Source organism: Megascapheus bottae, chromosome 17 (assembly GCF_031878675.1).
Source record: "Megascapheus bottae isolate mThoBot1 chromosome 17, mThoBot2.hap1, whole genome shotgun sequence".
Lineage (NCBI taxonomy): Eukaryota > Metazoa > Chordata > Mammalia > Rodentia > Geomyidae > Megascapheus > Megascapheus bottae.
Window position 1 is genome coordinate 311275 of NC_143525.1, and position 27627 is coordinate 338901.

General features: G+C 42.9%; 1 protein-coding gene across 1 annotated transcript in view; it reads right to left on the reverse strand.

Annotated features, from left to right (window-relative positions):
- Positions 1-4778: 4778 nt before the first annotated feature.
- The window catches only part of Trpv1 (transient receptor potential cation channel subfamily V member 1), a 34224-nt gene continuing 11375 nt past the window's right edge, over positions 4779-27627 (reverse strand). The window contains exons 8-15 of the mRNA XM_090349320.1: positions 26749-26844; positions 25136-25206; positions 14857-15022; positions 14473-14539; positions 12397-12722; positions 11523-11650; positions 10568-10683; positions 4779-5870 (exon numbers count right to left, since the gene is read on the reverse strand). Coding sequence (XP_090205446.1) covers positions 5698-5870; positions 10568-10683; positions 11523-11650; positions 12397-12722; positions 14473-14539; positions 14857-15022; positions 25136-25206; positions 26749-26844 — 1143 coding nt within the window. The 3' untranslated portion in view covers positions 4779-5697. The remainder of the gene's footprint in view (positions 5871-10567; positions 10684-11522; positions 11651-12396; positions 12723-14472; positions 14540-14856; positions 15023-25135; positions 25207-26748; positions 26845-27627) is intronic.

Here is a 27627-nt window from a genome sequence, read left to right on the forward strand (position 1 = left end):
TGAGTGTTTAACCTTTCCTTGTATCCAAACATTGTCTCATGGTCCACCCAGTAGCTAGTTAAAAAGGTCTCTTATCTCCCACCCAGAGGCATTATTTCTGTCCACTGAGGACTGTGCTGTAAGCACAGCAGGTCCTGGTCATCAACAGAGGGAGAGGGGCACAACCTAATGGAAACTCTGATCCCAAATACATAGAAATGGTAGCTCCATGCACTGATCCACAATCCCACTTAGTCCATCCTCCATGAGAATCCAGTTGGAGGCCCTAGAGGGGATCTGAGGGGTTAATGAGTGATTCAGAACCACAAGGGGGGCCAGCTCAGGAAGGGAACCCTAATCCATGAGTCATGTAACAAGGGTCAATCAAGAGGGAGGGAATCCTCTAATGGGGAAGTAAGAATGATTCAAGACAGAGGAAGCATTTGGATTGAACTTGAAAAGAGGCATCTACAAGAGAAAAAAGCCAGATCAGCAAGAGCTTGGAGGCTAGAACCTGACTAGCAAAGGTGTGGTTTCAAGCCTGAAGCAATATGTCCGCTCAGTAACGTGAATGGATTTGTAGCTGCAGCAAGGCTGCTAGGTCCCTTAGTCACCCAGCTTGTGTTGGCATAACCTCACAAGGCACAGAGCTCATGGCTTGGCAGTGATGCTGTCACCACTATATGCTGTCACCACTACCAATTTAGTAGGACTGAATCCACAGTTCAAACCAAAGGCAGTGCCTCTAGCTGTCTTCAACACCACCAGTGCTTGGCCTGGTAAGATTCCTGTCCTGTATCTTGGGTCCTTGGCCTGGTGAGATTCCCATTCTGGATCTGGCACAGTTACAGAGGGTGGATCCACAAGTCTCAACTCTTTCTACCAAGTCTGTAGGCCTTGCAGAACCTAGCATTAGCTTTCACATGGGTGTCCATTAGGGCTCATCTCCAGGGCCCCAAGGCCTCAGAGCCAAGAGGAATTAATGACTACCCTTCACTATCAGGATCTGGTTCTAGTGTCAGCTAAGGGCCACGCTGTGTTCTCCTTTCCTTAGTAGCCCTGATTCTCTTCTAATAATGGATGGACCATACAGAGGCCCTAGACATCTGCAGGATGCCCAATTCCCATGCCTCATCTCTCTCTACCCCCAGGACAGAGCAAAAGCCCTAGTCAGCAGTATCTAAGAGGAGAGGCTATCCTCCTGACTGTCAAATGCCCACAGAGGTCCTGGGCCTGCAGCAGACTCCACCTCACACATCCCAAGACCGGCAAACACTAGGCCCAAGTAATAAATCTGGAGTCCCCCTTCCAAGGAGCAGGCAGAAGAGATGGTATCTTTGGAAGCTGGACAGGCAGCAGATCCTTTCACACACTCCTGGGAACATAGTGTAGTCCCCACAAGAAATGATCACAATTCCATTCCCCGCTTCAGGCCTGGACAAGCTGGCACTGATATGGTCAGGAGAAGGACTGTCTACACCATGACAGGACACTGCTGGTCCTGGGCTAGAAGAGTGGCTCCTAACTAGCCAAGCTGCTTCTTGGCTGGGAATTGTGGGTGTGGCTTGGATGCTTCCCAGGGAGGAAAGCAAAATAGCAACAGACTTGAAAACTGCTAAGACAGCAGATGTTAATGTAATTGCCACACACAAGAAAAGGTAAGTAGGGCCAGGAGTTTGACCTAGTAGTAGAGTGCTTGCCTAGCATGCACCAAGACCCAGGTTTGATTCCTTGGTACCACATACACAGAAAAGTCAGAAGTGGTGCTGTGGCTCAAGTGGTATAGTGCTAGCCTTGAGAAAGCCCTAGGAGAGTGCTCAGGCCCTGAGTTCAAGCCCCAGGACTGGCCAAAAAAAAAAAAAGGTAAGCAGTAAGGTAATATATGTGTTAAATAATTTAACTCGGCCATTCCATGATGCACATGTGTATCAAAATATCATGTTGGGGCCGGGAGTTTGGCCTAGTGGTTAAAGTGCTTGCCTGGCATGCATGAAGACCCGGGTTCGATTCCTCGGCACCACATACATAGAAAAAAGCCAGAAGTGGTGCTGAGGCTCAAGTGGTAGAGCTCTAGGCTTGAGAAAGTCCAAGGACAGTGTTCAGGCCAGAGTTCAAGCCCAGGACTGGTAAAAAAAAAAATATCATGTTATATGCAAGTATACACATTCAATCTGAACTTGACAGTGAAAAATCACAATTTTAGAACACATAAAAGCATAAATCAGGGCTGGGAGTTTAGCATAATAGTAGAGTGTTTGCCTATCGTGTACCAAGACCCTGATTCAATTCCTCAGTACCAGATACATAGGGAGAAAAAAAGCTGGAAGTGGTGCTGAGGCTCAAGTGGTAGAGATCTAGCCTTGAGAAAATCCAGGACAGTGCTCAGGCCCTGAGCTCAAGCCCAGGACTGGCAAAAAAATAAAAAACCCATAAATCAACAATGACACCTTATAAAACAAAGATTTTTTTTGTTTATAAGAGATTAGTAAGTTAAAGCATAGTGTTTCTGTTATGGAAATATCACAATAAATTCTTCAATACAATTAATATATGTTAGTAAAAAAAGTATAGAATAATGAAAAGGAACATGACTTGAAAAAAATATAGCATATGAAATGAAAATTCATATGACACATTAGTTAAGTTCTAATGAAAGTATGAGAAACAGACAGACAGAAAGACTGTGTCACTCACTAGAGTGGACAGAGTCCAAAATGCTGACATCAAATGCTGTTGAGGCTATGGAACAAGAATTCTCATTCATCACTAGGGGGTTGGAAATGATTCACCTACTTTGTAAGAAAACTTGGTGGTTTCTTACAAAATTTAACACAGTCCAGTATAATAGAGCAAGTGTGTTCCTTGGTACTTATTGAAAGGTCTCAAAACCAAATCCACGCAAAAACTTGCATGTGGCTGTTTATGGCTGCTTTACTTGGAGTACCTAAACCTGTAAATGCAAAAATGTACTGCAGTAGTTGTGTAGATAAATTGTGATATATCCAGATATTGGAATTTTATCCAATGCCAAAAAGAAATGGGTTATCAAGACATGAGGGCTGGAGTCATAGCTCAAGTGGAAGAGTACGAGTTGAGCAAGAAAGCTGAGCAAGAGAGGCCTTGAGTTCAATCTTGTAAAACACACACACACACACACACACACACACACACACACATCATATACTCACACACTACATGAAAAAGGCATGAAAGAGATCTAAGTGAAATAATGCAATCTAAAAAGGCTACTGAATAATTCCGTCTACACAGCATTCTAGAGAGAATACAATTACAAAGACAATAAACAGATTAGTGGTTTCCAGAGGCTGGGGGAAAAGGAGGAAGGAAAGACGAAATAGTGGAACACAAAGGATTTAAGGCAGTAAGACAATTTTCATGGGTACTACAGTAATTGATAAACATACATCTGCCAAAATCCATAGAATGTAGACCACCCTAGAGGGATCCCAGTGGAATTTGGATGATAATAGCATGTCCATGGAGACTTGAGGGACAGGTGTTTAACCCCAGTTAAGCAGTTAAAGATAGAAGGTGACTGGGCCAGAGAATTCTAACCAAAAAGAAAGAGGATCTCTGACAATATGTCCTTTCTTTAACAAATCTTGGCTTGCACAAAAAGTTTTGATTACAGGAACACACTTGAAATTCTTTCCAGCTCTGTGTAAGTTGAAAAGCTGGTTCAATTTGCAGGTATTGATATCGACACAACTTTTTTAAAGAGAGGCCTACAGAAACAGCAGGGAGTGGTAGGTCTCAACACACAGTGGGAAGTGTTCTCTTCTCTTTCCTGACTCAGAGATAAGCCAGATGCCTCCCTCAGGCAGCATGACTCATCAGTGAAGACAGGTTTTGGAGCCAGATAACCTGGGATCAAACCCAACCATGTTCTTTGCTGGCTGGATAACCTTGGAACCGTAATTTTTCATCTATAAATGCAGCTAATAATAGCTTCTTTGCAAGCTGTTATTTAAAGGATAATGCACATCAAGCACTTTCATAAACACTCTTATTCCTCTTCACACTCACCTTCCCTTTGGCCTAGACATGCTTCACTTCAATCTGCCCTCTGGCTCCTTCTCAGATCCCAGGCGTGGAATAGACATAATAGAGAACACAGGGCTGGGAATGTAGCTTAGTGGTAGAGTGCTTACCTAGCATGCAGGAAGCCCTAGCTTTGATTCCTCAGTACCACACAAACAGAAAAGACTGGAAGGGGTGCTGTGACTCCAGTGGTAGCTAGACAGTGCTTAGACCCTGAGTTCAAGCCCCAGAACGGGAAGGGAGAGAGAGAGAGAGAGAGAGAGAGAGAGAGAGAGAGAGAGAGAGAGAGAGAGAGAGAGAGAGAGAGAGAGAGAGAGAGAGAGAGAGAGAGGAGAGAGAGAGAGGGAGAGAGAGAGCATGGAGTTTCAGTATCTCCACCAGTATCTTCATCTCCCTTTAAGGTAAGGCCAAAGCCCTGGCCTCGGCTTGAAGTATTCATCCTTTCATAAACCAGTGTTCAACAATGTCACGATTCAATAGTCCACAGGGGCTGGGAATGTGGCCTAGAAATACTAACATAGCTCATCCATGTCTGGGACAAATCTCTCTTCTGAATTATTTAAGTACTATCCCATAAAGGAAGAGTCATTGAACTATTTTCTCTGAAGAGCGAGATAGGAGATATTTTAGGCTTTGTGAGCTATTTGGTCTCTATTAAAACTATGCAACTCTGCATTGAATCGTGAAAGCCAAAGACAATAATAAATGACTATGTGAGGATAGATTTCAGTGAGTTTATTCATTTAAAAAAAGGGCAGATGGGATATGGGCTATGACAAGGAAGGCTATCACCCATTGACAACAACCAGAGTGACCCAGTTGTTCCTAGTAAGTGGTAGTACACAGTACTGGGAGCATGCACACACACATACACATACACATGCACAAACACACAAACACAGCATGGAGCCAACCAGCCGTGCCAGCCCAAGGTCTGACACAAAGTTCACACCTGTAATTTATATTGTGTATACATACATACTTTTTATTTATTTTTAAGGATGACAAACTGAATGAGGGTGAAAGAGATTAATCCTGCAGGAGAATCAGGTTATTTATAGTTAACTACAAATAGAAGTTCATTGAAAAAAACAAGACTCATCATGTCCCTTAGATATAGTTTTGCACTTTTAGCTAAATAGCAATAGAGATAATATCTGGGGGACTTTTCTGTTTCACCCCAAAAAGTCACTTTTGGGAAAATGTGGTTCTTCCAGAGCTGGGTAGAATGGGACCAGTCTCCTCCTCCTTCTCTGGGAGCAAATGTAATAAACCATTCTAGGCAGGAAAGACATGGGGCACAATACAAAGACAGAGGGTGTTTACATCAAAGGAAATGTTTTGTTGTGAGAGGTGTTTTCATAAGCTTCCTATAATATAAGCTTCCAATAATATAAAAACCAAAGGAAAAGAAGACGGCCTAGGAGATGTTACAGTGAGTAAAGAGTTAAAAGGCAGGTTGGTTCCCATTTGAAGATATTCACCTGGAGACAGGTAGCATGTTCCCATGCACTTAACCACAGTTGATACAGCATCGGACACAGGCCCAGGCAGGCATGGCAGGCTGCAGACAGGGCAGGGTGCTCCCTCAGCAGCTCACAACGGTCGAGATGGCACCCAAAGGCCCAACCTCAAAGGTACCCTGCATGGCATCCCTCACTTCTCCCCTGGAGCCACCGAATCCTTGGAGACCTCAGCATCCTCTGGCTTAAGGGACCCAGTAAAATGCCTCAGGTGCATTTCCTCAGGCTGCACAGGGTGCCTTTCTCGTGGGTTTGCATCTCTCAAAAGAGGAACCAGGGCAAAGTTCTTCCAGTTTCTCCCTGAAACTGAAGGGCAAAACACCTGCCATTATTACTTTGGATACAGCAACACGAGGCTTACTTATTGACCTCACAAATCTCCAGATAAATAGAGGCTGAGGCATGTAGATACAAGTTCCTCTTCCCATAGCTGCTTGAGGAACCTCATCCACTTAGGTCACACTTTAACTTCTCTTACACCACCCCTCTCCCCCAGTATGCCTAGGACCCAATGAGACACTGTCACTTGCTTCTCTCATCACTGTCCAAATGAGAGTTTTCCTTAGACCAACGCTGGGGTCTTTCCCATGCATGGCTCCATACAACCTGAACTCTAGAATGATGAGTATCAGACAAAGAACCAAGATTTGGGGTTCAGTCTAACCACGGTATAGTAGACTGGGAACAATGCCAATGGAAGTGTGGTGGCATTGGGCTTCAAATGTGACCTGAAATCCCAGGTCCAAGTTGTCACCTTCCTAACCACCTCAGAGCCACCATGTGGACAACTCAGAAAATGACAGCCAAAGGGCAAAGGTAGGGCGCTCTCCTTCCAGCCTCTGTGGATAGACACATTTGATATGATCTGTCTGAAAAACCAGCCTAAACTCACATCTCCCAGCCTTGGTTTATGATCCAGAACCTTCTGCTGGCATCCAACCCCACATCTCAAAGGCTTCAGCAATTGGTATTCCTATTGTAACTAGTCCAGCAGAACTCACATCCATGAGCTGATGCTGGCCCGTTCCCTGTCCCCACACTGATACCAAGTACTAATTGCAAAAGAAGAACTCTTTGTAGAATGCCAAGCATAGAAACAGAAGGACCCACGAGAAGACAGGCCCCATGTGAACTAGGATACCACCCACTGGATGACTAAGTGGTAGGGACGCCCAGCATTAAAGATTATTTGGCACAGTCCTAATCCTAGCACTCTCCAAGAAGGTCTGAATTTCCCAATGCCACTTATGATAGTCACTCTGATGCCAAGACTCTCTCTCCTCATACTCCCCTGCTCCTACTTTTACCACTTTTCTTCCCCAACCTTTCCCTCCTGCATTCTTTCACCTCTTTCTATTATTTACACTGATTGGTGAGGAGAGGTCCTTGTTACTTGAATTTATCTAGGTATTCTTTGCTGAGGTTCCTACTGTCACAAAGGGGCGTAGACAAGCAAAAATCTCCCTCACCAACCCCCTGCTCTATTAAACACAGATGTGAACATCCCTGACACTGGGTCAGCGTCATTATTAGTATCACATTGAAGCTGGTGCCAGTGGCTCACAACTACAATCCTAGCTGCTCAGGAGGCTGAGATCGGAGGGTCCCAGTTCAAAATCAGTCTGGGAAGATAAATCCTAGAGACTCTTATCTCTAACTGACCAGCAAAAAGCCAGAAGTCAAAGTGTGGTGCAAGTGATTGAGAACAGTCTTGAAGGCAAAAGCTAAGAAAGAGCTCCTGAATTCAAACCCCAGTACCAGAACATATGCAGCACATATGCAGTACCAGAACATAGGCAAGCACATATGCAGTAGTGTGTATAGGGGTGTGTGTGTGTATGTGTCAAAATCTATAAAACTGCCTCTTATTCTGGGCAGCCTCAATTATTCAAGAAGAAGCTTAAGTAAGTGGAGCACTTGAACCCAGGAGTTCAGGGCCAACATAATGAAGCTCTATCTCTAAAATACAATAATGAAATGAAATGAAACAAAGTGAAATTAAATAATGAAATAAGTCTGGTTTATATGTACATTAAATCTCAATAAAAAGTTGATTTTTAAGTGTATGAAACATATCAAATAAACCATTTTATGATACAATATCAAATATAAAAGATGTAGTATCTGGAAAACTGGTTGGAAAAAGCACACCCTTTCCCTACCCCTCCAACAAAAATCCAACACTTGATTCATTCTTCAGTCATTTCAAGAACAGATTCAAGAGTGACCTCATCAATGAAGTGGCGGAACATATGCCTAGAAATCTTAAGGTCCTGAATATAATTTCCAGTGCCAATAAATAAAAATTTTAAAAGCCACGCAGAAATTTTAGAACTAACATTGTAACCTTAGAAACAGTCTGAAAGTTTATAAGTAAACAAACACCAAATCAAGAAAACAACATTTAAATGATAGGGAGCTAAAACTATTTTTTTAAAAAAAACTCTTTCCAAAAGATAGGAGGAAATTTTCATAGCATTCAATTTGGCAATATTTTCTTAGATATGACACCACAACATAAGGCAAGAAATGAAAATCGTCCAATTTATGGCCTTCATAAAAATCTAAAGAACAAGCTGAGCACAGTGGCTCACACCTGTAATCCTAGCTAAGGCTGAGGTCTAAGGATCAAAGTCAAGCATGGTACTAAAGTCCATGAGACTCTTAGCTCCATTTACCACAAAAAGCTGGAAAAGGAACTGTAGCTCAAGTAGAAGAGCACTAGCCTTGAGCAAAAGCTAGTGCAGGGGCAGTGTCTGAGTTCAAGCCCAGCAGGACTGGCACACACACACACACACACACACACACACACACACACACATACACACACACACACTCACACACACACACACACACACAGCTTTCTAGCTTTCTCCACCAGGTACAGGGTGCAGCTGGCACAGCTGCATGGGCAGCATTGGTAAAAGAATCACAGTCTGAGGCCCAGGCAAAAATATGAAATCCTATCTGAAAAAAAATAACTAAACCAAAAGAAAACGCTGAATGTCTAGCCAAAGTGGCAAATGCAAGCCCCTAAGTCCTCACTGAAAGGAAAAAAATTGTAAATCATGTATCTGATAAAGGATTACTATCCAGAATATATTTTAAAAAAGAAAAAACTAGTATTTTGGGCTGTGAGTTTGGCCTAGTGGTAGAGTGCTTGCCTAGCATGCACAAAGACCTGGGTTTGATTCCTCAGTATCACATACATAGAAAAAAGCCAGAAGTGGTGCTGTGGCTCAAGTGGTAGAGCTTTAGCCTTGAGAAAACCCAAAGGACAGTGCCTAAGCCCTGAGTTCAAGCCCCAGGACTGGCCAAAAAAATTATCATTTTAATGCATAAAGAACTTAGAGAATAAATATTTACAAATGACAAATAAGGAGATAAGATGTCAAATATTATTAGTCATTAGGGAAATGCAAGTCAACGCCACAATAAAATTCACATTTCAAACAAGTTAGGAAGCCTTCCTTGTTAGGAAGAAAAGAAAAACAGTTGTTGATAAGGATGAAAAGAAATTAGGACAGTAATGCATTGTCAGTGGAAATGTAAAGTAATTGGGCTACTTTGAAAAAGTTTGGCTATTCCTCAAAAAGTTAAACATAGAATTACCGTATAACCCAGCCATTCCACTCTTCAATGCACACTCCAAATCAATGAGATCATAATAATAATTCACGATAGCCAAAATATTAGAACCAGCCCAAATATCAATCAACACCTAAATGGATTAACAAAATGTATTATAATGCATATAATGTAACATAAAATATAATGTAATGTTACATTGAAAGAATAAATAATGTTACATGAAAGAACAAATATTGACTTCCTCTAAATGAGTTATGAATGGGAAAAATTCATATGAGGGAATGGAACACAAGTTACTAGGGTCTGAGAGAAAGAGAGGGAAGGGGGACTCACTTAACAATCAGTAGGTATAAAGTTTCTGTTTGAGATGACAAAAAAAACTCTAGAAGTAAATAGTGGTGATGATTGGACAATGTTAACATAATTAATCTATTAAAATTTTATATATATATTTAGTGTTACCTGTGGATGACAATACTATTTTACAATTCAATTTTAATTTTGTAGTATGAATCAAGCCTAGGACCTTAATAAGCAATCTTACTAGATAAGCAATCTACTACCAAGTTATATCCCAGCCCATATTTTAAAAAAATAAAAAAAACTATCTGGGCACTGGTGGCTCACATCAATAATCCTACATACTCAAGAGGTTGAAATCTGAGGATCGGGGTGCCAAGCCAGCCTGGGCAGGAAAGTCTGTGAGGCTCTTATCTCCAATTAACCACCAAAGAACTGGATATAGAGTTTAGGTTCAAGTGGTATAATGCTAACCTTGAGGATAAAAGCTCAGAGACAGTGCCCAGGCCCTGAGTTCAAACCCCAGGACCAGTGTATACACACACACACACTAAAAACATTTAATAGTGCAGGTTATGATTATGCCTCCCAATGTAGTCAATATAAATGACACTTGCCATCCTTAATCAGACCTCTCATTAAATGTTTACTGTAAAAGGTTGGCCATTACTGTTAAACAATATTCTGGTTGTAATTTTCCCCCAAAGTTTTCTGCTTCGATGTACCCTTTTCTTCCCTTCCCATCCTCTCCATCTGCCCAAATGTGCCATTAAAAAGAAGTGTTTGCATCCAACTCTTATGTCCCCAGAGCCTCACAAAGTCAATTGCACACATGGGGTGGCCCTCAAAAAGCAGGCTTGTGGCCTAAGCTTCTCTCTCAGGAGCCCTGAGAACAATGCCAGGGCCGGGGGTGGAGTCACAGCTAGCTTGCAGACACCCAGGGCTCCTTAGTGTATGGTATCTTGTGGACATTCTAGAGTACTATAGCTAAGTGTGTGTGGCTGGTGGCATCTGACGCTGCCTCAGAGCCCAGGTCCTACGAGAGAGGACATAAGGCCTTCATGGAGACCCACCTGCCAACGCCATGCCCAGCACCAGCCCTCACACCTCACCTCTGCCTGACCTCAAGGAGAAGCTCAGGGTGCGTTTGATGCCCTCGCAGTTGCCCGGATCCTCATTGATGATGCCCACGTTGGTGTTCCAGGTGGTCCAGTTCACTTCGTCTACCCTGCAGGCGGCAGGTGAGGGCATGGGGTCAGGAAGCTGGCTGTCCAGGCTGACCCAGCTCCCCAATCCCACACCCCAAGCATCACGATGGAAGCAGCTATAGCGAGGGTGGCAAGCACTTGATTTGGGGATACGTTCTCTAGATGTAGAATCACAGAATGATTTTATCTCTAAAACATTTTGCTTCCCTCTTGCTTATTATAATGTGTCCTATCTTGTGTGTGTGTGTGTGTGTGTGTGTGTGTGTGTGTGTGTGTGTGTGTGTGTGTGTGTATATGGGGGGTTATGGGGTTTGAACTCTGGGCCTGGGCAATGACTCTGAGCTCTTCAGCTCAAGGCTACCATCCTACCCCTTGAGCCTCAGCCCCACTTCCCATTTTCTAGAGATTAATTGGAGATAAGAGTTTCGCATTCTTTAGTGCCCAGGCTGGCTTTGAACAGTAATCCTCAGATGTCACCCTCCTGAGTAGCTAGGATTACAGGTATGAGCCACTGTGCCGGGCTATGTCCTGACTTTTGGTTCAAGACATCCTCCCCCAAAAGAAGAGAGTAAACTAGAAAAATGGAGACATGGTTGGGTTTCAGAAAATCAGATATACTACAAAGTATACTACAAAGGAAGGAAGGAAGGGGGGGAGGGAGGGAGGGAGGGAGGGAGGGAGGGAGGGAGGGAGGGAGGGGAAGGAGGAAGGGGAAGGAGAGAGGGAAAGAAGGAAGGATCCTATTCTCTAGACTGGCCTTGAGAGGCCCTGAGGAAGGCCTCTATGTCCATACCTGGCTCCAAGTATGTCCCTTCATGCCCATAACTGATCCCCAAAGTTCTCAAGCATTGATTCCTACCTGAAACACCACCTGTAGTCGTCCTTTCCATCAGGAGTAAACCCCACCTGCAGCAACTTGCCAGAGCGGAAGGCCTTCCTCATGCACTTCAGGAAGCTCTTCTCTGTGTCCAGGATGGTGATAGCTCTCTACAGGAAGACACAAAGAGCTGAGTACCAGGAAACAGGGGGGCAGAGGCCACCACCTAGGATCAGCCTCTGATACCTCAGACCTGACCTTCCAGAATCCCCTCTCCTGGGCTTGTTTCCATGGGCTTCCAGGTTTACACTGCAAGAAGGAACTCAACTCAACTGCCTCGGTTCTGCCTGGTGCCTGCTAGTATCTGCTGAGTCTGGCTGGTATAGTTCAATAAAGGCCCCAGACCCTCCCCTAAGAAGCTCACAGGTCACCATATAGGGGTTAGGTATAAGGAAAGGCTCTGAGTGATTCTGAATCAGTCCTCTTGCCAACTGTGTTCCCTGGGACACCTAACCATCCAGAGATGGGATCAAAACAAATTTCCCTTATCATAGTGAGGAAGCATTACATGAGAGGAGCTTAACAACAGGAAGCAAACGGTTCAAAAAGGGAACTCCCAGGTGACTAGTGTCCATTGCCACATTAGACCAAGTTCATCTGTGATGGACACTCCACTTGAGAGCTGCCCAATCTCAGCCACACAGAACTCATCCTTGAATGAGCCTGACACTGAGATGAAATGATGCCCAGGAAGGATACCCACAGAGAAAGATCCCAGGGGGGAAGAAGAATGCTCCATTCCAGGCCCAGCTGGGCTTGGTTCTTCACCCTAGTGCCACAGCTGCTCATGTGCCCAGCTGTGTGAGGCAGCAGCATGGCTGGCCCTCTCGGCTGCATTCCCCACCAGCCATCCCACCTGCAGCTTCCAGATGTTCTTGCTCTCCTGTGCAATCTTGTTGACAGTCTCACCCATGAGGGCAATGAGCATGTTGAGCAGGAGGATGTAGGTGAGAATCACATATGCTAGCAGCAGGATGATGAAGACCGCCTTGAAGTCATAGTTTTCAGTGAACTCCAGGTCACCCATGCCAATGGTGAACTTGAATAACTCCAGACACGTGAAATACAGGCTGTTGTAGTTGTCAGGTGGTTGTACCTTACAACCTGGACCCCGTCTGCTTTGTAATGTGGGTTCTGCCAGCACAGAGTCATTCTTCCCATCCTCGATCAGTGTCACCACCGCTACAGGCCATGGAAGGGAAAGGTACCACCAGATAGTGACCAAGACCCCAGGGCCCATAACATCACTCTCCTACCCTCCTTCCCAAGATGGGTTGACAGCAGAAAACCTGCTCAGACAGGTAGCACCTTTGCATGCAACTATCAGTACATGCCATCATGTACTACTTCATCAGAACAAAGAAAATATGCTAGAAAAATGTTATAATAAATCTTTCGTGCAGTATGAATACAGTCACCTTTGTGCAGTGTACAACCTGCTTAATTTTACATGTCAGTCCTGGCTTCATCCCTCTTTGTCTGCTACCCTCTATATGCCTGTGTTACTTGGGGCTTCTGTCTACTCTAGAATTATAAGTGTCAAACAGAATAGGCTCTTCCCACATGCTGTCCAGTTGTTTAGCAGTTGTATAGCAGTTACTTCATGTCAATATTCACCAACCCCCTTGGCCTAATCCCTTCCTTTGATATGCAGGGATTTTAGGTACAGGGTTCAGAGCCCATAACCACCAGGCCCCTCCTTGTTATACTTTCCCACCCTCCCAGGGGACCCATGTAACTGCAGAACTGAGGGGGAGGATCAGAACAGGCCATGTGCTCAAAACATGATGTGGACATGTCACACACACACAAAAGGCACAGTAATCTTCCCCTCCCCCCCCCCAAGCCCTGGGGCTTGAACTCAGGGACTGGGCACTGTCCTTTGGCTTTTCTCATAGCTAGTGCACTACCACTTGAACCACAGCACGGTTTCCGACGTTTGCTGTGTATGTGGTACTAAGGAATTGAACCTAGGGTTTCATGCATGCTAGGCAAGCACTCTACCACTAGGCCATGCTCTCAGCCCACCGGAGTCTTCTTGAAAGGCTCTCAAGGACCAAACCTCAGACAACCTGAGCATCAAAGTAAATGCTGATAAAAAGGATTTACTCACTGGGTGCCAGTGGCTCACATCTATAATCCTGTTACTTAGGAGGCTGAGATCTTAGGATTATGGTTCAAAGCCAACCCTATCAGAAAAGTCTGTGAGACTCTATGCCCAATAAATCACTCAGAAAAAGCCAGAAGTGGCACTGTGGCTCAAATGGTAGAATGCTAGCCTTGAGCACAAAGAGGCTCAGGGACAGCTCCAAGGCCCTGAGTTCAAGCCCCAGGACTAGCCAAAAAAAAAATGGAGAGATAATCCAAGGTCTAAGGGGAGGGAAAGAGGGAAAAAGGAGGAGGGAGGGAGGGAGAGATGGAGGGAGGGAGGGAGATAGATAGGCAGGCAGGCAGGCAGGCAGGAAAGAAGAAAAGAAGGAAGAAAGGAAGGAAAGTCCTATGGGTTCTAAAAATCAGTTTTCACTGACGTGTGTATATGTAAGTAGCTATGAAAAGAGAGGAAGAGAGACTGACTGAGAGACACTAGTGATTTTTAAATTCAGGGAACCTAAGTAAGCAGTGTAGTAAGGTTATTGTGATTCTTCTTAAAACTCTCCTTTAAGTCTTGTATTAAAATAAAGTGAGCCAAAGTATAGCTATGCTAAAGGCAACCAATAATACCTATTTCAAAATTACTGGCAACATTTTACAAATCACATTTCCAAGTTCTCAAACTGGCTTTAGTGTATCCTCTGTCCATTCACTGTCACCTGCAGGCATAAACTTGTCTGCCCCCCCACACACATACACACACCCTTCCTCCCCTCTCCCAAGTTGAAGCCTTAGGAAGTCAAGAGCCCCACCCTCCTACAGGCCTGACCAATCCCCTTACCTGTAGAAAATCCAAACAAGAAAACAAGGTAGACAAACATGAAGCGACACAAGTCTCTCAGGATCATCTACAAGAGAGTAAGATTATCAGAGACAAATCTGAAAAGTAAAGGAAGATGGCAGGCAAACAACCCACGAACATGCAGAAGGGCTGGGTTCCCATTCACCCATACTTCCTATGGGCTTTGCTCTGGTTGGGAGAGGGACTTTCAAGATTCAGAGAGTCAAGGTTCAGAGAAGCCCCCACGCCTCAAGGCCATATTGTTTGATCCTTGGGAAATAAGATGAGAGCTAACTCAACACCTCCCAAGATGATTGAGTCAGGGTAGGGAATGTGAGGGGCCATGCTCCATATCCCTGGGGTAAAAGAGATTCTAAAAGCCACCTTCTCAATCATGACAGCATAGATGCCCATCTGCTGGAAGCCTCGTGTGTAGTAGAGCATGTTAGTCCAGCCCATGGCCAGCGAGAATACCATAGAGGCCACGTACTCCTTGCGGTGGCAGAAGTAGAGCACCACAGATGCCAGCATGAACAGTGACTGCACAAAGCTGAGAGCAAGGAGACAAGAAGCTCAGTTCATGGGTGCTTAGGAGGCCCAGTCCTCTGCACACAAAAATACAGGGCTACCCACATGGGCCCAAAGACGAAGGCCTGTGCAGGTGCTAGCCACAGCTATATTGCTTCCTGGAGCCCATGAATTCTCAGCAGGAGCAATATTACTCTTCTAATAGTCAAAACTTGGTTAGGAGTAGGTTATAAAATCTTGTTCTCAGGCCGGAAATTTGGCCTAGTGGTAGAGTGCTTGCCTAGCATGCACGAAGACCTGAGTTCGATTCCTTGGTACTACATACTTAGAAAAAAGCCAGAAGTGGTGCTGAGGCTCAAGTGGTAGAGTTCTAGCCTTGAGAAAAATCCAAGGACAGTGCTCAGGCCCTGGCAAAAAAAAAAATCTTGTTCTCTGTAAAGCCCAGATATAAAAATAGTACTGATGGTCCTTGATTTGTGACACGTTATGCCCTGGAAAGACCACTGTAGCTAAAGAAGCATTGGATCTACTTAACCTATTGAACTGCAGAGTTTAGCAACACAGAGCATTAGAAAGGCTAGGTTGTCTCCTCAGGACCATGCTGCTCTCTGCATACCTCATGTTATGAAGAAGACCGTGCAAGTTGGGTATTGGTGGCTCACATCTGTAATCCTAGCTACTCAGGAAGTTGAGAGCTGAGGATTCTGGTTTGAAACCAACCCAGGCAAGAAGGTCCATTAGACTTTTATTTACAACTAAACACACACACACACACACACACACACACACACACACACACACACACACATACACACCATTAGTGGAGCTAAGGCTCAAGTTTTAGAGCACTAGCTTTGAGCAAAGAAGCTCAAGAAATGCTCCCATGGCCTGAGTTCAAACCCCAGGACCAAGGCTGGGATGTAGCTCAATGGCAACCTAGCAAGTGCAATGTCCTGGGTTTGATCCCCAGTACCAAAAAGGAAAAAAAACAAATACAGCTTAAAAAAATAAATAAATAAACCGAAGCCGGGAGTTTGGCCCAGCATTCCACCACATACATAGAAAAAAGCCGGAAATGGTACTGAGGCTCAAGTGGTAGAGCTCCAGCCTTGAGAAAGTCCAAGGACAGTGCTCAGGCCCTGAGTTCAAGCCCAGGACTGGCAAAAAAAAAAACCACAATCCCCAGAACCAGCATACATACTAAAAAAAGGATCACGCAACATCCAGCTATCCCAGGAAAATATGCAAATCCATCCAGTGTCTACCAATTACATCTCATCACAAAATAAAAACCTAAGTTAAACCATCTTAAGTTGGGAATTATCTGTACATAAATAGATACATAATATAATTGTGTCATTAAGGTTATTTTATGGGAAGCTTAAAAAATTATCTAAAAAGGCAATAATGGAAAATGGTTGAGAAATGCTACTTTAGTCCCAACAGCCCTCCTGCTTGATCCCCAGGAACAAGAGACTGCCAGGACAACAGATAACCTAGGAATCCCAGGCCTGAAAGGGGAATAGCAATGTTCTTTCAAAACATACAGACAGACAGACAGACAGACATAGCCAGGCACCGGTGGCTCATGCCTGTGACCCTAGCTACTCAGGAGGCTGAGATCTGAGGATCAAGGCCAGCCTAGGCATGAAGGGCTGTGAGACTCTTACCTCCAGTTAACCACCAGAAAACTGGAAGTAGTGCTGTGGCTCAAGTAGTAGAGCCCTAGCCTTGAGCTGAAGAGCTCAGAAACAGCACGTGAGCCCAGAGTTCAAGTGCCATAGCAAAAAAACAAAACTATAGACAGTGCTGGCCACATCCTCAGTTTCAGGAACAAAGTCAAAGAAAATGTCTGTCAACTCCCTAGGTAGAGGACATTTGGGGAGCCTATGACAGAACTGCTCAGTGATCCCTTCTTGTCTTGGTTCATCATGATCTTTTCTAAAACGTCTTCCTGGCTACCTTCATCCTATAGAGCATATCGACAGTGCTTCTCCTAATCTGTGTAAGAGGTCCCGCAAAAGTTACCACTGTGCCTGTGTGAGTCTGGAAAACCATAAATATTATATCAATAAACTCACCAATCCTCAGCAGCTGCAGAATCTGGGCCAGAGGAGAGCTAAATCACTTGAAATAGGGCAAAAGCTACCTCTGGTGACAAGTGGACGGATTTGAGAAGTTGAAAATCAATAGATAAATGAAAAGTGGCCTATCGGACCAGAGAATGCCACATCAAAACCCAGGATTAGGAAAGCTGAGAAACAACCCTGTCAATGAAGGAACTTGGGGCTGGAGTGTGCCTAGTGGTGGGATGCTTGTCTAGCATGCATGAAGCCCTGGATTTGATTCCTTGATACCACATACATGCAAAAAGCTGGAATGGCGCTATGGTTCAAGGTAGAATGTTAGCCTTGAGAAAGCTCAGGAACAGTACCCAGGCCCTGAGTTCAAGCTCCAGTACTGGCAAAAAAATAAAAATAAAATAAAGGAACCTCAAAGGCTTCCCCTACCTAGGAAGACTGGAAGCTTCATCTCTGAAGAATTACAATAAAGCAGAGGGCCTTTGACAACCTGGGTTCATCAGCAACGTTAAAAACATTGAGAGATGATTTGCACCTATAATCCTGACATCTCAGGATCAAAGTTTGAAGCTAGCCTAAGCAGAAAAGTCTGTGAGACTCTTATCTCCAATTAAATGAGCACAAATAAGAAAGTTGAGGATGATTTTGTAAAAAAAAATTAAAAAAAAAGAGTCATTAGCTAACTTCTTAAACAGTAACCCATCTGTACATCACCTTTAAAAAAGAAGTTAAAATATGGCTCTAATGGTGGAACATCAGTCCTGAGCTAAGAAGCCAAACCAGAGCAAGAAGTCTTGAGTTCAAGATCACACAGAAAGGAGTTGGGGGAGTTCCTGTTATCAGATACAGATATTGTATACATGATACAACATAAATGACAGAAAGCTCTCTTTCCCCCCCTAGCTCTCAGAAAGCTGGGAGGCAGACTTGTGCCTTTCACGGTAAAAGCTTGAGGGGGAAAAAAGTTCTCTATCAAGTATGGTTCATCCAAGTCAGCCTATAGTAAAGTCCAAAACTGAGAGTCCCTTCCACACATAAGAAGCTTGCAACTAATATACAGTGTGACTTTTTTTTTCTTTTTGTGCTTGTCCTGGGGCTTGAACTCAGGGCCTAGTCACTGACCCTTAGCATTTTTGCCAAGGCTGGAACTCTACCACTTCAGCTACAGCTCTACTTCTTGCTTTTTAGTTGGGTTAATTGGAGATAAGAGTCTCACTGACTTTCTTGCCCAGTGGCTTTGAACTGTAACCCTCAGCTCTCAGCCTCCTATGTAGCTAGGATTACAGATGTGAGCCATCAGTGCCCAACTCGGTCCTCTATTCTTAATCACAAACCTAGAAACAAATCACCTTGAGCTCCAGGACAGACCATAGTAACTAATACACATTTTGTGTGGAAGGAAAATCAATGCTTTCTTAACAAATGCAGGAGATCACCAGGCAACTTGTTTTGGCTCCATTCCAGTGATAACATGATAATAGTAACTTCCCTGGAACTGATCTCAATTCAAAGATTAAATCACTGGGGACTCTCTAGTGTTGTGCCTTTCCCCTACTCTTAGATATGCCCTTGATCTCCTAAGCAGTATATATGCACACTTTTCTCATCCCTGCCCCCCATTCTCCCTATTTAACCTGAAATCAATGTCTATAACCTAGAAGATGGCTAAGGGTGTACTAAAATGCTGTCACCCATGACTGCCATTTAATAAATCTCCTTTCTCTGCCTTTTACAATGTCTTTTTATTTGGTATATAGGAGTGAGTGGTTGGACCTATCTTGAGACTCCTGGACATTGGGCCTGGGATCCAAAACTCCAGGTTCAATGGCACATGCCTGTAAACTCCAACAGTTAGCAGACTGAGTGAGCAGGAGAATTACAGTCTAGACTACATAACAAGTTCAAGGCCATAGTGAGAAGGAGGGAAAGGAGGAAGAGGAAATGGAGGAAGATGAGAAGGAATACAGAGAGAACAGTTATCTGGATAAAAAGAAACCCATTTAAAAACACATAATTAAATCTAAAACTTAGCTGGACTCCAGTGGCTCACACCTGTAATCCTAGCTACTCAGGAGGATAAGATCTAAGGATCAAGATTCAAAGCTAGCCCTGGCAAGAAACTTTGTAAGACTCTTATCTCCAATTGTTTACAGAAAAAGCTATGAGTGATACTGTAGCTCAAGTGGTAGAGGGGCTAGCCTTGAGCAAAAATTGCTTAGGGACAGCTCCCAGGTCCCAGGTTCAAAGTCCAGGCCTGGCAAGACAAAAGTAAAAAAACTAAAACACATTTAGAACATACAGGGGAAAAAAGAAGATATTATAAACCAAAATGGATCTTAACAGAAGATCTAGAATCACAGAGTGATTTCATCTCTAAAACATTTTACTTCCCTCATGCTTACTATATGTGTCCTATCTTTTGGTCCAAGATATCCTCCCTCAAAAGAAGACAGTAAACCAGAAAAATGGAGACGCGGTATGGTTTCAAAAGATAAGATATGAAATCAAAGAGATCTGCAAGAAGAGAATGGGAAATGCCTGAACACAGTCAGTATTGTGAACCAAGATACAGGCACACGAAAGCTTCATCATTGTGCCCTCTATTTTTTTAAATTGTATTTCATTGTCAGGATAATGTATACAGGGGTTACAGTTACATTCGCCAGGTAGTAGGTACATTACTTCTTGAACCTTGATGCCCCTTCTCATGTTTTTGTCCCACTTCCCTTCCTCCCACCCCTTCCTAACCATTTTATTTTTCCCCTTCCTTCCCTATTTCAAGTAAACAAATAAAATATATATACAATATACCAGGTAAAAAAATCAGATATAGTAACAACATGAGATAAACCATGAGGGGGATAAAAAGAGAAAAAAATAACTGTGCCTAGTACATCAAGAACAATAATCATAAAGATAAACCTCTTGCTTCCATATCCTGGAGTTCATCTCGCTTAGTCTCATCCTATATGTGTAATAGGATGTGTACCCTCTACTTTTTTCTACCAGTTGAAAATACTGAAGCATATGTTCAAATAAAACAAGAGATAAAGCCAAGAAAGAGGAAGACATGAGAAAGACAAGGAACAAAGTATATTCCAAGATTGATAAGTCCCAGGGTGTCAGGAAGTAGAAGACCTCAGTCAACCAGCTTCCTTAGAAAGATAAAGCAGGCTGTCTTCAACAAGTGGTGCTGGCAGAACTGGTTAAGCACCTGCAGAAAACTAAAGTTGGATCCTTCTTTGTCACCCTGCACTAGAATTAACTCCAAATGGATCAAAGACCTGGAGGTAAAAGCTGACACACTGACAACTTTACAGGAAGGAATAGGAGATACACTAGGCCTCCTTGGCACAGGTCGAAACTTTCTTAATAAGGACCAAGAATCACAACAAATCAGAAAAAGGCTGGATAAGTGGGACTGCAATAAACTGCAGAACTTTTGTATGGCAAAGGACATAGCTAGTAAATTAATTAGGAAGCCTACAGAGTGGGAGAAGATCTTCACCAACCAAACAACGGACAAAGGCCTCATATCTAAAATATATCAACAACTCAAAAAATTGAATCACTCCAAAACTAACCTCCAAAGTAACAACCATCCCATTAAAAAATGGGCCAAAGACTTAAAGAGAGTCTTCTCTGAACAAGAAACCAAAATGGCCTATAGACACATGAAGAAATGCTCAACATCTCTGGTCATAAAAGAAATGCAAATCAAAACAACTCTAAGATTCCACCTCACTCCAGTTAGAATGGCCAGGATCAGGAAAACGAATAATAACAGATGCTGGAGGGGATGTGGCCAGGAGGGATCACTACTACACTGTTGGTGGGAGTGCAAACTCGTTCAACCACTATGGAAAGCAGTGTGGCAGTGCCTCAAAAGGCTAAACATAGAACTCCCCTATGACCCAGCAATTCCACTACTTGGCATTTACCCAACCATCCAGAAACAAGGGCATACTAAATCCACTAACACAACAATGTTCACTGCAGCACTATTCACCATAGCAAAGATATGGAACCAGCCTAGATGTCGCTCAGTTGATGAGTGGATCAACAAGTTGTGGTATTTGTACACAATGGAATTCTATGCTACTGTCAGAAAGAATGACATTGCCCCATTTGTTAGGAAATGGAAAGACTTAGAAAAAATCATACTAAGTGAAGTAAGCCAGACTCAAAGGAACATAGGCCCAATAGTCTCCCTCATTTGTCATAATCAGTAGAAACCTTAGACTCTACTAGCAGAGATCTGCAATAGAGCAAAATCTTGATACATAAGGCCATATAGTATGAAGGTAATTGAAAGGACCTCCAGGATATTGAAACAGAAGCCATATAATGAATGATTGTTGTCCTTAATGTACTATGTTATCTCTGATCTCCTTTGCTGTCCCTTGGGTATCTCATATTGTTACAGTATCTCACTTTGTTATCTGATATATTGAATTTAGTTGTATTTGGTTATTTGAAATTTGATAGGGAAGGGGGGAAAACCAAGACGGGTAGGGGGTTGGGGGGGAGGGTAATCGGTACCAAGACATGTGAAAGGGTATCAATGTATGTGAATTAATGTACCTTCTATCTGGTAAATATCATGTAACCCTTTTACTAATTACAATAAAAAAAGAAAAAGAAAGAAAGATAAAGCAGGCTGGATGTTAGGTGGTTCACATCTATCATCCCAGATAGTCAGGAAGCTGAGATCTGATGATCACATTTCAAAGCCAGCTAGAGCAGACAAATCTGAGAGACTCTAATCTCCAACTAACCAGAAAAAAAGAAAGAAAGAAAGAAAGAAAGAAAGAAAGAAAGAAAGAAAGAAAGAAAAAAAGAAAGAAAGAAAAAAAGAAAAAAAGAAAGAAAATATGCTGGAAGTGGAGGCATGGCCCAAGTGGTAGAATAAAGTAGAAACATTACTTCTTCTCAGAGACCCTGTGACAAGAGTTTGCTTTTTCAGAATAAAGAATATAAATCTCAAGATTAGAGGGGAAAGATAGAACTTATGAGCCCCAAGAACAAGCTACCTGAAATCAAGTAAGAAATATACTCTTGCCAGACACCAGTGGCTCACACTGCTAATCCTAGCTACTTAGGAGGCTGAGATCTGAGATTATAGTTTGAAGCCAGCCCAGGCTAGAAGGACCATGACATTCTTATCTCATTAAGCACCAGAAGAGCCAGAAGTGGAGCTGTTACTCAAGTAGTAGAGTGCTGGCTTTGAAAGCAATAAAACTCAGGGACAGTGCCCAGATCCTGAGTTCAAGCCCCAAGGCCAACATTAAAAAAAAATACACTCTTTTCTCTTGTCAGGATGAGGGAAACTTGGGAACCAGGACAGACATCATGGAGAACCCCAAAGACTGCTTCTTCCTGTCTGAAAGCCCCATGGGCCTGTCACACCTTGAAGGCTCTATCTTACTTTATACAGGTTTCCTGTGACTATCATATTTATTTTTTTATAACTGAACTTTTACTTCTCTGTTTCTTCCTAAAACGATGTTGCTTAGCCAGGAATAATACCATATAACACCCCATCATACAAAGTAGAGCCCTTTGGTAATATCTGTGATCAAGACTGGGGGGTTGCAGTTTGAAACCAACTCAGACAGAAAAGTCCCTGAGAATCTTATCTCCAATTATTTAGCAAAACACAAGTAGTAGAGTCAGGAGTAAAGTACCATCCTGAGTGAAAAAGCCAAGTAAGGAAGAGCTCAAGGCCCTGATTTCAAGCCCTAGTACAAATGCACGTGCGCACACACACACACACACACACACACACACACACACACAGAGTTTGGAAGATCAGGGAGAGCTGCTAGCATTTAGTGAATAGAGCCAGTGATTTTGCTAAATCTTCCAAAATTTTCTAGTCCAAAATGTCAAGAGAGCCAAGATGAAGGAAAAAAAGACTAGAATTTAGAAGTCAGAATTCCTAACACATATTTTTTTGAAAAACAAGTTTACCAAACAGAATGCACTGTTTACATATACTTCTTTTCATCTTTATTCTCAGTGTGCAGCCAAAAACGTTCTTCTCCAGATTTAGGTAAGTCAAGTCGTCTTGTTCCATATCCCTTTCAGTCTGCCATGTCATTCATTTGAACCACAGAATTTGTATTTTATCTCAGATCTCTCTGACATCTTAGTTATTTTTTAAAATTTGGAAATTGTAAATTTAGCCTGTGTTGTATAGTTCTGTGAGTTTTTAAAAATGCAAGTGCTTGTGGCTCATGCTTATAATCCTAGCTACTTGGGAGACTGAGATCTGAGGATCATGAAGTGAGCCCAGGCAGGAAAGTCTATGAGACGCTTACCTCCAAAGCTGGACATAGAACAGTGGATCAAACAATACAGTGCCAACCTTAAGCAAAACAGCTAAGAGATAGTACCCAAACTCTGAGTTTAAGCCCCAGTACAAGCAATAAACAAGCAAACATCATGTATCTACTAAGCAACAGCCCTCTGCCCCCCAAAATTTCCTGGGCTACTAGTTTGTAGGCAACTCCTTTCCCACCTCTAAACACCAGTAACCACTGGGTTGCTGGCCTTCCTTTTAGATAGCCTTTTCTAGAATCTCATATGCATGTGAGTACTTACTCCAGTCTCAGGCCTGGATTCTTTCACTTAGTAAAATACATTCTTGACTGATCCATACTCCTTGCATAAATCCTTAGTTTCTGCCTTTTGTTGTTATTGTTGTTGCACAGTTTGCTTATTGAGTTACCTGTTAAAGGATGTCTGGGTTGTTTTCAGTTGGGTCAATTTCAAATAAAACTGCTAAGAATGTTTAAAAAAATAAACAAGAAGTGTTGGTGTTCACACCTGCAATCCTAACCACTCAACAGGCTGAGATCTCGAATATCACAATAGAAAGCCAGACCACAAAAGAAAGTCTATTGGGACACTATCTCCAAAATAACCAGCAGAGCAGGGCTGGAAGTATAACTTCAGTGGTCAAAGACCAGCTGTGCAAGTGACCTGAGAAAGCACAAACTAAGTTCAAACCAAGGTAAGCGGGGGGTGGGGAGGGGGAGAGGAGAACCAGAAATTCTTTTTTTTCTTTCTTTTTTTTTTTTTGCCAGTCCTGGCTTGAACTCCAGGCCTGAGCACTGTCCTTGGGCTTTCTCAAGGCTAGAACTCTACCACTTGAGCCACTGCACCATTTCTGGCTTTTTCTATATATGTGGTACCAAGGAATTGAACCCAGGTCTTCATGCATGCTAGGCAAGCACTCTACCACTAGACTGAACTCCAGACCCTAGAAATTCTTGAAGGCAAAAAATAATATTTCATCATACTATTTAAGTGCCAACACAGAAAATTCTAGAGGGATAGACAAACAGATGGAAAGAATGAACAAAGAAACACCTGACCTAAACACAATCTGACACAGTTACGACTGCATCCCAGGATGCAGATGCAAAGTGGGGGCAGATCTGAGTGCTCACAAGACTCAGATCTGCCCCCACTTTGCATCTGCATCCTGGGATGTGAGCTATGCCCTGCTGCTCATTTTACAATTGCTATGGACTTCGGGAAAAAGAAAAAAGAGAACAAGGATAGGTATCTTGTGGTGGAAAGCAAACTGCCCCCTCAAACAAGCAATGCCAACTTCTATCATCTTAAGGAGAATAGTCTAAAGCTTAGGAACCCACCTAATAGGCATCTTGTTCCTGCTCACTCCAAGGGTAAAGTGGTAACAATTTGTCCAGAGACAAGGACTGAATTAATGATTAAGCAGGTCAAACTTTGCCCAATACCCATTTCCCCTAATTTTCCATATTAACCAGGAAACAAGCTCAATATGTACTAAAGTGCTGGCTTCTCAGGGCTGCCATGTAATTAATAAGCCTCCTTCTCTGCCCATGGCATATAAGAGCAAGTAGCTGGACCTAATGTGGGACTCCTGCGCTTTGGCCCTGAAGTCTAAAAACAAGATTTTACTCCTGTATGTAAGCCCAGGACACGTGAAAGAATGAATGAAAACTAACTGCTGCCACCTCAGGATTAGCCCAAAAGAGAATAAAAGTAAGCATGTCACTTACAAAAGCATCTCACTGTAGCTGTCCACAAACAAGGTCTTGATAGATGGTCGTCTCTGCAGGAAATATTGAATCTGCAGGTAAATAGAGAAAGGCTTCAGGAAACATTAGTTGCACTCAGTGGAGAGGGAGCACAGTATGCTCTAAGTCTCAGCATGTTGGGAGCTGGAGTTCATCGAGCAGACATTATGAAAGATGGAAGAGCATGGACTAAGGTTAATCAAGTGACTATTGTTATGTGACTCCATTTTTTTTCAAATATAAAGTGTAGTTATAAGCATACCTAGAAATAAGCTCAGGAGAAAAAAAAAGTATCAGAATATCATCAGTTCCTGCCACTTAAAGGTGGGATTGAACTTCTTTTTTCCTTCCTAACTGGTGTTTTTTTTTTCTTCATTTTCTCTAAACATTGCAATAAAAATTTTAAAAGTGAATGTCCCATTACTAGCAGAGAAAGAAAACAAGAGAGGGGCTGGGAATTTGGCCTAGTGGTAGAGTGCTTGCCTAGCATGCACGAAGACCTAGGTTCGATTCCTTGGTGCCACATACATAGAAAAAAAACGGAAGTGGTGCTGAGACTCAAGTGGTTGAGCTCTGACCTTGAGAAAGTCCAAACACAGTGCTCAAGCCCTGAACTCAAGCCCAGGACTGGCAAAAAAAATTTAAAAAAAATTTTTAAAGTGTCCAAGGACAGTGCCCAGGCCCTGAGTTCAAGTCCCAGGACTGGCAAAAAAAATTTTTTTTGCCATTTACTAAGAAGAATGACCAAGGGTGGGAGTGGGGGGGAGGGAAATGGGGACCAAGACATGTGAAAGGGTATCAATGTATGTGAATTAATGTACCTTCTATCTGGCAAATATAATGTAACCCTTCTATTAATTACAATAAAAAATGTATGAAAAAAAGAAAGGGTATCAATGTATGTGAATTAATACACCTTCTATCTGGCAAATATCATGTAACCCTTCTATTAATTACAATAAAAAATATGAAAAAAAGAAGAATGACGGGGCCGGGAGTTTGGCCTAGTGGTTAAAGTGCTTGCCTAGCATGCATGAAGACCCGGGTTCCATTCCTCGGCACCACATACATAGAAAAAAGCCAGAAGTGGTGCTGAGGCTCAAGAGGTAGAGCTCTAGCCTTGAGAAAGTCCAAGGACAGTGCTCAGGCCCTGAGCTCAAGCCCAGGACTGGCAAAAAAAAAAAAAAAAAGAAGAATGACCAAGGATATTTAGTTAAAAGAAAATGGTTCCAATATACAAACACATTTCCTTTATTATTCTGAGCCTTAACAGAAGCTTTGATGATTTAAAGTACTAATCCTGACTTTATCATTTAAAAGGCGTCCACCCCACTCCTGTAATTAACTATTACTTTCAGTGAGAGGCTCCCAGTAGAAGTACCTGACTGCCCTAAAGTTTGACTGATCTGGACCCCAGGGCCTGTACTGGGAAGTCCTTTACTCCAGCCTACAGTGCCTGCGGGACTCATCCTCCAATTTAGCTGTTCCTCTCTCAATTCAGGTGGGGCCGTAATGTGTCTCTTGAAAGCAGACCCCTTGGCTTTTCTGTCTCCTTCCCACAGTGATGGAAACTCATAGTATGAAGGAATACTTACACCTCGGAAAAAGAAGTAGACTCCTCCAGACACAGACAGAATCTCACCAGTGACTCGGAAATAGTCTCCAACGGTGTTTTTCATTTCATAAGGGGGCTAGGAGATACAAAAAAGCTGATGACTTCATTCGTTTATTCAATCAAGAAACACTTACCAGTTTCCAGCCCTTGTGATTAAGACCCAGCCCCTTTCTAGGAGACACAGGGTCTATTGAGAGAGGTGAGAGATTGGAGGATGGGAGGGAAGGAGAGAGAGAGAAAGAGAGAGCACAACTATGTGGGCCATAGCCTGTGGGAGCTTTCCAGGAGTGCGGGGACTTCTCACAGATAAGGGACAGAGAGGGAGCCACCATACACGCATGCATACACACACACACACACACACACACACACACACACACACACACACACACACACACACACCCCTATGAGTACACTCCTTTCATTTCAGCCACCATTTTTCTGGCAAATGTTACCACACATGTTTTGTAAGCACTAGCTTACTAGCTTGCTTTATTGATTAGCACATTTCTGTTTTTTTAAATGAAGTCATTAAATGACCCTAATTGATGGCTAACAATCTGCTTTCATCTATGAAATTGGAGGGTTTATTTTTTTCTAGTACTTGAAGTCAAGCAGACAGTATACAATCTAGAGTGCCACAATCTAGAGTTTTTAAGACCAAATTTCCAAGCAAAGTGCCTCAGAAATAAAAGCAGCAAATTATGTGTCCTGGGTATTGGACTCAGAAATAAATTGGAGTCCATGGCCCAGAATAGAACTGAGTAGTCTCATAAATTAATTCAATTGGTGATACCGGATGTAAAGTAGGTGTTCCAAAGTGTAGGTCCTGGAAATGGATTATGAACAAGTAGGTGAA